The sequence below is a fragment of the Sander vitreus genome, chromosome 17 (assembly GCF_031162955.1).
Source record: "Sander vitreus isolate 19-12246 chromosome 17, sanVit1, whole genome shotgun sequence".
Classification (NCBI taxonomy): Eukaryota; Metazoa; Chordata; class Actinopteri; order Perciformes; family Percidae; genus Sander; species Sander vitreus.
The window spans coordinates 31716470-31729310 of NC_135871.1; the positions used below are offsets into that span (position 1 = coordinate 31716470).

The 12841-nt window shown below is 42.8% G+C and overlaps 1 protein-coding gene across 1 annotated transcript in view; it reads right to left on the reverse strand.

The window, feature by feature from the left end:
- kiaa0930 overlaps nucleotides 1-12411 on the reverse strand; it is a 37354-nt gene extending 24943 nt beyond the window's left edge. The window contains exons 1-2 of the mRNA XM_078273470.1: nucleotides 12357-12411; nucleotides 11355-11743 (exon numbers count right to left, since the gene is read on the reverse strand). Coding sequence (XP_078129596.1) covers nucleotides 11355-11499 — 145 coding nt within the window. The 5' untranslated portion in view covers nucleotides 11500-11743; nucleotides 12357-12411. The remainder of the gene's footprint in view (nucleotides 1-11354; nucleotides 11744-12356) is intronic.
- Between the last annotated feature and the right edge of the window lie 430 nt (nucleotides 12412-12841).

The following is a 12841-nucleotide window of genomic DNA, read 5'->3' on the forward strand; positions in this document are numbered from 1 at the left end:
TTAGGGACCTCATCACTTTCCCGATAACTGAAGCTACGATGTTTGTTTCATTACCCAAACTGTGCCAATATTATGTATTATTTTATATATTTCAGGACTGTTTCAGACATGAGTATGTCTGGTATCCATCTGAACATCTCACCAGTTTTCCATCCCAAAATGTCGAAATATACTTCTTTAAATGTGAATGGACTGTATTTATACAGCGCTTTTCTAGTCTTAACGACTACTCAAAGCTCTTTTACATAGTACAGGAACCATTCACCATTCACACGCCGTGGCCGAGGCTGCCATACAAGGTGCCACCTACTCATCAGATAAACATTCACACACATTTACACTGTCGGGGTTCAGTGTCTTGCCCAAGGACACTTCGATATGGGACTGCAGGGGCAGGGATCGAACCACCAACCTTCCGATTGGCAGGCAACCGCTCTACCACTGAGCCACAGCCGCCCCTTTAACCCTTGTGTTGTCTGCCCGTCGACCGTCCCAACGTTTTGGTCATCTTTTTCAACACTTTTTGTCACTTTCCCCCCGACAAGACACCACAAACTTATTTAGCAAACATCTTTGGGTCACATATACAAATCATTTGGGGAAATACATGATCATTGTGTAATACTTTTGATTTCAGTGTGTAAGCAATGACTCTGCAGATGCAGAGTCATGTTAAGCCAAGTGTGTGTGTGCTGTTACTCTGAAGATGTATTAAGCTCAGTATTCCTGTTGACTCGTTGGAGACTTTTCCACACTGGGCTGCTGTACTGACTGCTGCTGCTTTTGTGAAATTGTGTTACTCCTATATTCTTGCAGGTTTCTAATAAAATACAAAAACCTAACTTGGTTTAGTTTGCAATTGTCTATTTGTTTCACTCTTTAACTTTCAAAAATCCACTCCTGCTGCAAAAAGAAACTTCCACAACAGCAATCGGAAAAAAGTCTCTCTCTCTCTCTCTCATTAAAGACGGACGTTTTATTGAGTGCGTGATCACAGAAGGCTTGTATCATGTTGACACGCAGACAGTTTTGTTGTCATTACTGAGAATTCCTCATGGGGGCGACAGAAACTACGCACTATAGCTTTAAGTCTTTGTGTTAAGGCGCTGACACACCGAGCTGATAATCGGTGGTCGGTGACTCGAGTCTGCTCGGTGTGTCCGTGCCGTCGTCCGTCCGAGGGGCCGTCGGCCTTCATTTGGGCTGATTTGACGTGTATAATCGGCGGGGGCGGGCACTGCCGGCAGTCGGACTCAAATGACCCATCTGATTGGTGGAGAGCTAACCAGGAAACGGGGAGCGGGATGAGCGTGACTAGAGTCTCTCAACATCTGATGAACATCTTCTAAACTGACCTTTGTTGATCTGAAATGAAGACAGATTCAGCAGCTGCACGGCCTGTTTCTCTCTTAACATGTTTCCAGAAACACGTTACGGTGAACTATTTTAGGACAATATGAGATCATATTCTGAACGAGTTTGGCTTTGAGTTTCTGGAGAAACCAGACCCACGTTACGCGTTCGTCCAATCAGCTGCCCGTTTTCATTTTTGGGCAACAATCCAGATTAGCGCCGCCTGCTGTTATGGAGACGTATTACGTCTCGTCTCTTCGGTGTTCTGAGGGACTTTTTGGACCAATTTGGGGAGACTGATCAGTCCAACTGGCTTTTCTGCCGACGTTTGGCCGTTGGCTCTGTAAGTCTGGGCCTTTAGAGTGCAAACTGTTTTTTCTCTTCGTCACTGTAACTACACATAATCCTGTTAACCTTTCATCCTCAACAGTCAGAGTTAAATATTAAATGTACGTGGCTTTCACCAGACCAAACCTCATCCAAACTCTGATTCCTTTCATCCGGATTATCTGCACTGTGTCAGGGTTTATGGACTTTTGTCAGACTGAAGTTTATTTTATCAGACTAAAAGCAGCTCAGAGTGACGAGACGGACAAGACATGACGAGCATAGAGAATGAAAACAGCCATCCTGTACATCCCTAGGATTTATATTTTAGTTCACGTATACTTTGCTTGAATGGAAATAAGTAATAATAATAGTAATAATGTAAATGTTGGGAGTAAAGTCCTTGTTATGACAAGATCATTGAAGCTCTGTAATGGAAAAGAAAACGGTGCGTTGGCATTTCATTTCAGATCACAGGCAGAAATTGAATCAAGGTTAATTTAATGTGGGGTCGTGAGGATTAACCTTGTTTGCTTTCATCTGCTCAGGCTTTGATTCAATTGTGGAAACGACACAAGCTGTGAAAGAAAAAAGGTCACCGTGTTGAGATGGATTTTACACTGAAAGGATTTTACAAACGCTTCCTTAAAGTGCTCATATTCTGCTCATTTTCAGGTTCATAACTGTATTTAGAGGTTGTACCAGAATAGGTTTACATGGTTTAATTATCAGAAAACACCATATTTTTCTCTGTTTTAGCTACAGAGTGAGACCTCTCACTGCTGGAACATCTTTGTTGGGAGTCGCACATGCTCAGTAGCTAGGTAAGGACTACATGCTCAGTAGCTAGGTAAGGACTACACGCTCAGTAGCTAGGTAAGGACTACACGCTCAGTAGCTAGGTAAGGACTACACGCTCAGTAGCTAGGTAAGGACTACACGCTCAGTAGCTAGGTAAGGACTACACGCTCAGTAGCTAGGTAAGGACTACACGCTCAGTAGCTAGGTAAGGACTACATGCTCAGTAGCTAGGTAAGGACTACACGCTCAGTAGCTAGGTAAGGACTACATGAGCTAGCTAGCTGTTTCTCCAACTTCAGTAGAACAAGGCAGGATTAGCTGGGAGACTTCTTCTAAACGAGGGAACACTTCCACCTTTGTGTGGAATACCTGCAGAACAGGGACATGGAAGTAGTTCTTTTGGAGATTATGATGAACTACTGTGTGTTGTAGCAGTGTTGTGCCATTGAGAATGAGCTAGCATGCTAACGGTTAGCCCCCTAGCCCCCTCGTCTCAGCTAGTGACGTAGAAAGCCGTGCAGATGTTGACCAGCTGACCCATAGACTGAAGACAGGACACATTCAGAAACCGTATCTCACTCAGAACAGCATGGAGGGTTTATTCAAAGTTTGTATGCGTGTGGAAGCACCAGAGACACAAAATAACTCCCCAAATCCCAAAAAGTGACTTTTCCTTTAATCACACTGATCCAACAGATTCTCACTCCCATCGCGTAAAATACTGACGCTTGGTCAGGTGCCTTTGGCGTTGTTATTGACGCTAAAAGTCTCCTTTAGTGTCAGATCTAAACGCACTTGGTCAGGACTATTGGCATCACTTTGGACGCAGTTGGGTTAAGGAAAAGGTCGTGGGTGGGCTTACGTTTCCATGGCATGCGGGACAAGAACGGGACGGTTGGGTTTAGGAAATGTGACATGTGGGACACGATCCCCGGTCTCCTGGGTGAAAGTCCTGTGTTGTTTGACCCGTCCACCCCCCCAACCAACCTCCCTACGCAGATTTTCGGCCTTTCATACTACTCTCTACCATAGTCGCTCTTAGTGCTACGTCATCTTCAAGCGCCGTGTAGCTGCTGCTCTCCCCGGTGCGTTCTACACACACGCTGAAAGGCGCTGTTTGCGTCGCTTCAGACGCTGACGGCCACTGCCCAAACGTCCTATTTTACGAGTTTGGAGTGAGAACGGGTTGAGTGATGTGTTTTGAGGCGGTGTGAGAGTCCCGTACAGGAAACAGGAAACATCACTGCCTCTATCTCTGCCACAAGAAAGTTTTAAAACACAAGCTCTGAACTGCCCGGGAGTTTGGGGAACAGCTGACTGTTTCCTGCAATCAATCAATCAATCAATCTCTCTCTCTGATCTGACGGAAAACAGTAACTGTGAAATATAAAGTCTACTTGTTTAAGAACACAACAGGATGTCATGCAAATGGGCCGTTTCATTGACACTTGCTGATTTTCAACCCTTTCAGACATGAGTCACACAGCGGAGGAAGCACAGACCTCTGGGTATTGTGGCGTTCATGTGCATGTACGGCAGAACAGAACATCGGCAGACTTTCCCTTAAGTTACCAGCTTTACTGACACAGATGTTAGCCTGAGGGCTCGATAGCTTACTGAACATGAGAAGAGCCAATGTTTCTATTAGACAAAAACACCCCATAACAAATCACAAAGACTGGAGGCTTTAGGGATTTTTCTCAAGAATAAAAACACATTAGGTTCATTGACTGTTACAAAATAAGTTGTCACTGCGATACTGGGATTGGTTTTAAAATGGTTTAAACCAACAGAATCATGAGGCATGGGTCAAAAATGTCAAAGATTGTGAACGCAACACTTTTGTTTTTTCCCCCCCATTTTCCATGAGTTGAACTCAAAGATCTAAGACTTTTTTTTATTTACACAAAAAGGCTTATTTCTCTCAAATATTGTTCACTAATCTGTCTAAATCTGTTAGTGAGCACTTCTCCTTTGCCGAGATAATCCATCCACCTCACAGGTGTGACATATCAAGATGCTGATTAGACAGCAGGATTATTGCACAGGTGTCACTTAGGCTGGACACAATAAAAGTCAGTGAAGAGAACACCTCTCCAAAGTGCCAGACGCCATCGCATGTGAGCATTTGCCCACGACGAACTGCAGTCAGAGAGAGAGAGAGAGAGAGAGAGAGAGAGAGAGAGACAGCGAGACACAATGAGAGAGAGAGACACAATGAGAGAGAGAGAGAGAGAGAGAGAGAGAGAGAGCGAGACACAGCGAGAGAGAGAGAGAGAGAGACACAGCGAGAGAGAGAGAGAGAGAGAGAGAGAGAGAGAGAGAGACACAGCGAGAGAGAGAGAGAGACACAGAGAGAGAGAGAGAGACACAGCGAGAGAGAGAGAGCGAGAGAGACACAATGAGAGAGAGAGAGACAGCGAGAGAGAGAGACAGCGAGAAAGAAAGAAAAAGAAAGAAAGAAAGAAAGAAAGAAAGAAAGAGATGAACCTTAACCATAACACCAGATACTGATTGGTTTTTCGGACCCCCCCCAATACAGTAAAACTGCACATTTCAGAGTGGCCTTTTATTATGGCCAGCCTAAGTCACACCTGTGCACGTGAGAAGAGGGATGCAGATTTGATCAATAGCAGCAGATCGAGATCTGCACGACGAGACCGAGCGTGTGTGTTTCTGCACGGTAAAAATAGACGAGTGTGACTCACTGACAGACACAAATGATTACAAATCCAGCTGAATATTTTATGCGGTCTGCAGCGCTGAGCTTAAGTCACATCTGAGTCAAAGTAAAAACATCCAAAGGTTTCTTTCAGGCCACTTTCTAACACGTCACGGCATAAGGGTAGATTTTCTTGGGTGTGGGGGTGCAGGGGATAGCAATCCCATAGAAAAGAAACATGAACATAATGCAATGGGGGAAATTGCGATAGACAGATAGACGGACAGACAGATAGATAGATGGACAGACAGATGGACAGATAGATGGACAGACAGATAGATGGATAGACAGATAGATGGATAGACAGATAGATGGATAGACAGATAGACGGACGGACAGATAGATGGACAGATAGATGGACAGATAGATGGACAGACAGACAGATAGATAGACGGACAGATAGACGGACAGATAGATGGACAGATAGATAGATGGATAGACAGATAGATGGATAGACAGATAGATGGATAGACAGACAGACGGATAGACAGACAGACGGATAGACAGACAGACGGATAGACAGACAGACGGACAGACAGACGGACAGATAGATGGACAGACAGACGGACAGATAGATGGACAGACAGATGGACAGACAGATGGATAGATGGACAGATAGATAGACAGATGGATAGATAGACAGATAGATAGACAGATAGATAGATAGATAGATGGACAGATAGACAGATAGACGGACAGACAGATAGATAGATGGACAGACAGATGGACAGATAGATGGACAGACAGATAGATGGATAGACAGATAGATGGATGGACAGACAGATAGATAGACAGATAGACAGATAGATGGATAAACAGACAGACAGATAGACAGATAGACAGACAGATAGATGGACAGACAGACAGACAGATAGACAGATAGACGGACAGATAGATGGATAAACAGACAGACAGATAGATGATAGACAGACAGATAGATAGACAGATAGATGGATAGATACTTTATTCATCCCTGCGGGCAAATTAAAGATGCACATGTGTGTGTTTGTGTAACGACTGCAGGACGCCACAGACAGAAGGACGACCCAGCGGGACGTCTCCCATCTGTTTACATTGAACAGTCTGTTTGTTTCTAAATGCTGTTAATAATCCCTTAACCACAATGAAAGAGGTAGTGAACCAGAGAGGGATCCATGCATCAGTTGCTCTGGAACCGTTACATGGAATTCGGGGACATTTTTTTCACGCCTTTGTCTTTTTTTTTTTTTTTCTGTGTATATTCAACGTCCCTAATAATGTATTAATCAATAGAAAATGTATTTCAAAATAGAAAACTTTAGACTTCATAATGTATTCATAACATGAGGGCTGGGTCCGGACTGGCAGCAAAAAAAGAATGACAGTTACATTTTAAAGTAGAGTTTTCTACCGATGTTTTGTGTCTATGTCCCAGCCCTTTCCCAATGTGTATATTGTGCCAGTTGATGCTGCGATGACGATAAAAAAAAAAAACGATGTATTGTGCAGCCCTATACCAGAATGCATCTGGGGTGTAGCGAGAGCTGACTCCACAGCGCTGCGAGAATAAAGCTGGGAATGCAAGACAGGTCCGTCCTCAGTCCATGAACACAGTCAACACATTAATGAAGTAAACAGTGACTGTCCTTCCTTTGCCGTACCTGAAGTTGCTGCATTCTGGCTGCTGTCTGTAGATTCCTTCATGCTCAGCTCGTATTCTTCCAGATGTTTCATACCAGATGTTGTAACAGCGGTGATGTTGTGTATTGTTTAGGGTCCTCACCACCACCAGACTAATCAGCATTGCAGATTGAACATGTAGCTGGACTTGAACGGCCTTCTTTTGACTGAAAGTACTGCCAAACAACCCTTTTTCTGCTCACCAGTTCCATTTCCACTTCCTCTCAGCCTGCTGCATTGAAGCTCCACCTACGTAAACACCTTCCTGTAATCAACGGCGCCGTCATCACGGCGACCAGCGTAGCGCGGAGTGACAGCGTAGGGTTCAGCAGAAACCCAACCCCGTCAAAAAGCCCAATATTCAGCCCAATCTGAAGCTGAATCCTGGATTCGGTGCATCCCTGGTTATTACTGCTACCAAAACAAACAAAAAAAAAAACCTGAACTGTCCTTTAATCTGGAGTAAAGCCCTGAGTCACTCAGTAAGTAAGACACTCACAGTCAGCAGAGGACACAGCCGACTGACTCTGAATAAAGAAACACCGACATATCTGGGAGATAACAGGACGCTCCGTCAAACAGTCAGATTCTGCTCCCGGGACACAAAAAGGCCCCGTTTTGGGGGGGTGGGAAAACAGGATTTTCTGCTAAATTTAGCATTGCAGTTATTCACTTAGCAGCACATTAAAGTATAACTGTTATTTCAAACTGGCCAGTCGGCCAAAGTGACAGTTATTTGAGCAGACAGTTCTTCGTTATATGAATTAACTGAATATTTATAGTCTATAAAATGTAAAATAAATACAGAAACATGTCCCAAGAGTTCAGGAATATATGTTTCTTGTGTCTTGTTTTATCCGACCAACAGTTTAAAACCCAAAGATGTTTAGTTCACGGTGCTATAAATACAGAAAATATATATTCAAAACGTTTCTATATCAGAAATTTGGGTTTCTTTCAACCAAATTGTCAAAACATAACGTGGACGGTTCCATACAACCATACAACATTAAATGTCAGAAATAGCTTAAAAAACATGTGGAAAAAATGTCAAAAAAGTGCTGGAAAAATGTGACAAAAACATCGGTAAGAAGTGACAAAAAAAAAAACGTATAAAAAACTTCGGGGAAAAGCGACAGAAGTGTCGAAAAAGACGACCACAACGTTGGGGGAAAAAAGTACATTTTGACCCAGAGAAATAAAAAGTTGCTCGGTCGTTGCGAAGGCAACACAAACGCTACTGGGAGAAAACAGGACGCACGCTGCTCGCCTACGACAGCAAATAAAACGGGGACTTAGATGACGAACAGACGCGTGAAGCAGGCTCGCCGTGGCAGAAAAGAGGACAGTCAGCGTCCAACGTCCTCTTCTGTTACTTCTCCAAAACATGAGGGTGAAGCAAGCCAACAACTCTCAGCTTGATTTTTTTGGGCCAGATCTAAGCTCCATCTCCCAGGGTAGTGTGCTTCTGCTCTTCGGACACAAAATGTCACGTTTTTGGGGGGGGGGGGAATATGAGATTTTCTGCTGAATTTGGCACCAAGTGAGTCACTTAGCAGCACATTATTTAAAATAAATAAATAACTGAACTGGCCAGTCGTGTGTTGGCTTCCTGTCGACCCTGCAACTTTTTGTTATCTGGGTCAACATTTTTGTTGTTCTTTTTTGGACACTTTTTCCAAGTTTATTTGTCACTTTTTCCCAATGTTTTTGTCCATATTTTCGGGGCTTTTTTGACGAGATTTAGTTCACGCTGCTATAAATAGCCTACAGAAAAGACTCACATTGGAGGAACTGGAAGCAGAGAACTGTTGACGTACGTACAGATACTACTACAGACACTACAACATATACTACAGATGCTACTACTACAGACACTGCATATACTACAGACACTACTACATATACTGCTGCTACAGATGCTGCTACGCACACGCTGTGAAAGAGTCATGGGTACACACACACAGTGATGGAGTCATGGGTTGTAAAACAGAGCTCCATTGATTTCTCCATCAGAACAAAATGACGTCCACACTAGTCACAGATAACGCTTTCTATCAGCTGGATCGTCTTTAGTAAATCTTTAATAATAATAATAATAATCAAAGGGCCGGGGAATAATGTCTTTAAGAAGGGTCACTTTGTTTTTGTTTTTTAAGCCGGACTCTCTGTTTTTCTGTCCAAGTGACTGATGGAAACAACAATCAGTGACATTGGTCCAGTATTAAGCTTGACCGAAACAAGCTGCAATGTAACCCTATGAGAAAAATGTTCAGCATCAGTCAGCGTCCACTAAAAGTTCTGTTGTTGCTGCTGACAGACTCAGATTATTATTCTAAGAGTCTGACAACATTATGAAAGGATCCCTACAGAGATAGACCTTTTAGTTAAAGAGGAAGATCCTTTTAGTTTAACATGAAACAGCCCCGAAATCACCATCACCAAACTCCACCAGACTCCATGTAAATAATCAGGACTTTTAGCGTGTATAGAGCCAGCATATTTCCACCAGACTCCATGTAAATAATCAGGACTTTTATCATCGTAAAACACACTTCATTCAAAGTGGACAGAAACTAAATCAAACTACCAAAAGCCGTCGTGGTTCATCTTTCCACTGTTCCAACAATCACCACTCTGGTTTGGTTGAAATAAACCCGTAATTCACCCATTTACATGTGGAGATATGCTGGCTCTATACACGCTAAAAGTCCTGATTATTTACATGGAGTCTGGTGCAGATATGCTGGCTCTATACACGCTAAAAGTCCTGATTATTTACATGGAGTCTGGTGGAAATATGCTGGCTCTATACACGCTAAAAGTCCTGATTATTTACATGGAGTCTGGTGGAAATATGCTGGCTCTATACACGCTAAAAGTCCTGATTATTTACATGGAGTCTGGTGGAAATATGCTGGCTCTATACACGCTAAAAGTCCTGATTATTTACATGGAGTCTGGTGTAGTTTGGTGATGGTGATTTCGGGGCTGTCTCATGTTAAACTAAAAGGATCTTCCTCTTTAACTAAAAGGTCTATCTCTGTAGGGATCCTTTCATAATGTTGTCAGACAGATTAGACTAGTGGACGGTTATTTTAGCCTGTAAAGAGCCAGCATATCTCACATGTAAATGGGTAAATTCAGGGTTTATGTACCCAAAAACGTCTTGAGTGCTGCGCCTAAGCCTAATCACGGTAGGGAAACCCCAGTTATTGATCTCTAAGTGGGCGCATTTCCAAAACATTGATCAGTTGGTTTACCACACATTCCAGTTGAGTACATACAAAGTGAACCTGGGGAGGACTGGAGCCCCACTTTGGCCCCTCTGAAGTCTTTTCTTTTGAATACGGCCTCTTTTTTTTTTAAAGTAACTGACAATTGACAAAATGCGATATTGCAATATCGATACCAATTGATATTTTTAAACATATGTAAAATTACAAAAGTTACGGGAAAACGCACCAAAACAGATTCACAACAACATAGTGCACACGGAGACTTATGTACGGCTCCAAACTCTGCCTCATGAACACTGTTTATGAAGTTGTGGGAGAAATAGACGCGGGATGGGATTACCTTTGGCCTCTAAAAGTTTCCTCTTCAATCTCTGTTATTTCGTCTTCTCCCTGAGCAACACTCACTTACTTTTGTCTTTCTTTTGCTCCACTAACTCCCTTCACTCGCTCTTTAGGTCCTTTCTTTTCTTTCTCTTCTCTGATTGGTTCCGTTTTGTTGTCTCTATCTATTTCTTCACTCACACTGTCGGTCTGTCAAAACATGCACACACCTAAATCAAACACAACTAAGCCACGCAGCCAACAGACGGGACGCAGCGCTCCACAAAATAAACTAAATATTACATCATTATTGTGACACTTTCGATATAATATTGCGCAACGTGATACGCCGATAACGACACTGAGCTGATATATCGTGCACCCCTACACTGCAGTGGAACTTTTACTCTTGTATTTCATACCCTATTTGAGCTGCTCTATATATTTTGGAAAATGGAAATATGGCAGTGCTTTGTGATTAATTCTGAATGAATAAAAGGAGATGCTGTGTCATACTCTCCTTTTATTTCACCTGTCTTTCAGGAATTTATTTGTTACCCGTTCTCCTTGCCTGTCGTCTTTCTGCCCTTTAAAAAAGGACTCCCATCTTCTATTTTCTATTACAATCATGTGTGTGTGTGTATTAATTTGAGCGTGCTTCTGTTCCCCCTGTCAAATCCCTTTGTTGTTTTTAAAAAGGTGCTACAGAAATAAAGTTATTATATCATAAATGAGATGTTATTATGTTCACTGAGAGGACTGTACCGGTGTGTGTACACCTGCAGGGAACACCTGCCCACTGTGAACAGATCAATAAGTCATTATATCATAAATTACATGTTATTGTGTTCACTGAGAGGACTGTAACAGTGTGTTTAAAACTGCAGGGAACACCGGGCCACGGTAAATAAATAAGGGGCCGATCAGCTCACCGATTCCGCTGACCTCCTGTCGGATGTTGAGTCGGTTCCTCTCGTCGGCGATGGCCTTCAGCATCTGCTGCAGAGAACCGTCCAGCTCTCCGTTCTCCTCCTCCGCTGGCCCGACAGCCTTGCACAAACCGGGGAAGGACGCCATCTCCGCGCTGCAGGGATCATGACAGTCCGGAGCTAACAGCTACCGACTGCACCGGCAGCTAACCGAGGATCCGCCCCCCGGTTTTCCCTTTAAAGTAATCCGGATGAAGATTCTGCACATCTGCAGCCGGTACCGGTGTGCTGTGGTGTGTTGTGGCCGCAGAAAGTAGCAGGTAGGTCGGGCTGCTGAGGGAGACTCGGCTCCTTCTGTTGTGCAGATCAGCTGGAAACACCCCTCACACTTCCTGTAACAACACGAGGCATTTAAAGGGGCAGAGCACCTTTAATAACACAGTGTACACACACACACACACACACACACTCTCACACACACACACACACACACACACACACACACACACACACACACGACCCGGAGCACCGGCAGGTGTTACAGAGAATACCGTCACCCGGAAGAGTCAGTGATCAGATAAAAAGGATTTTTGGTTGTTAATGGTTGTAAGAGGTACAATAACTAAAATGTAATATTATAAAATATATTAACAAGGGTCCAGCCTGTTGCCTAGCAATACAATTCCATTGAAAAGTTGTATACGTTTGTAATAACTGACTTAAATGCATTCATAACGTAACTAAATGTTAACACACTGACACAGCTTTGTCATTTTATGGTCATTTTATTTACTTCATTAGCCTATATTTACTGGTCAATATGTGATGTAGGGAGAAATAATGTTATTACTTTAGAAAAGTGCTATTGTTAGCTTCCCTAACAAGTAAACTGGATCTGAATCACAGACTGTAAAAACAATATATTATATATTTTTTAATAATTGTATTTTACTGAAATTGGATCTGCCGTCCTCCGGTGCTAAGCGGGTCCTGAATCAAACGTACCCGTGTTAGCGTTGCTTCTCGGCGGTAGGAACAAGCAAGATAGTCCCCGCCCGCCCGTCTGGTCGGCAGAAATAGGATTTTTTTTCTTATTATTATTTACAAAAAAACAACAACATACGAAACTATCGTAGGGCATAGTACATTCACTACAAATGTTGTCAATGTACAAGTAAAAATAATCGGGAGTAGGTAATAAACATGGACAGAGACGGTTTAGAACCACGGAAAACAGAGAACAACGTCCCTGTGAACTGAATAAAATAACAATAACTCATATATTACCTTCACAGTTAATCATTCAGTCGAGGTTTAAATTAGCACCCGGCTAAACAGCTAACGTAAACGTTAGCTAACGTTAGCTAAAAGTTAACGTAAGTTACGTTAAGCTAACGTTAGCTACTACGTTAAGTTTTAGCTACGTTAGCTTAACGTAACTTACGTTAACCTTTAGCTAACGTTAGCTAAAACTGCTAAAACTTGACGTA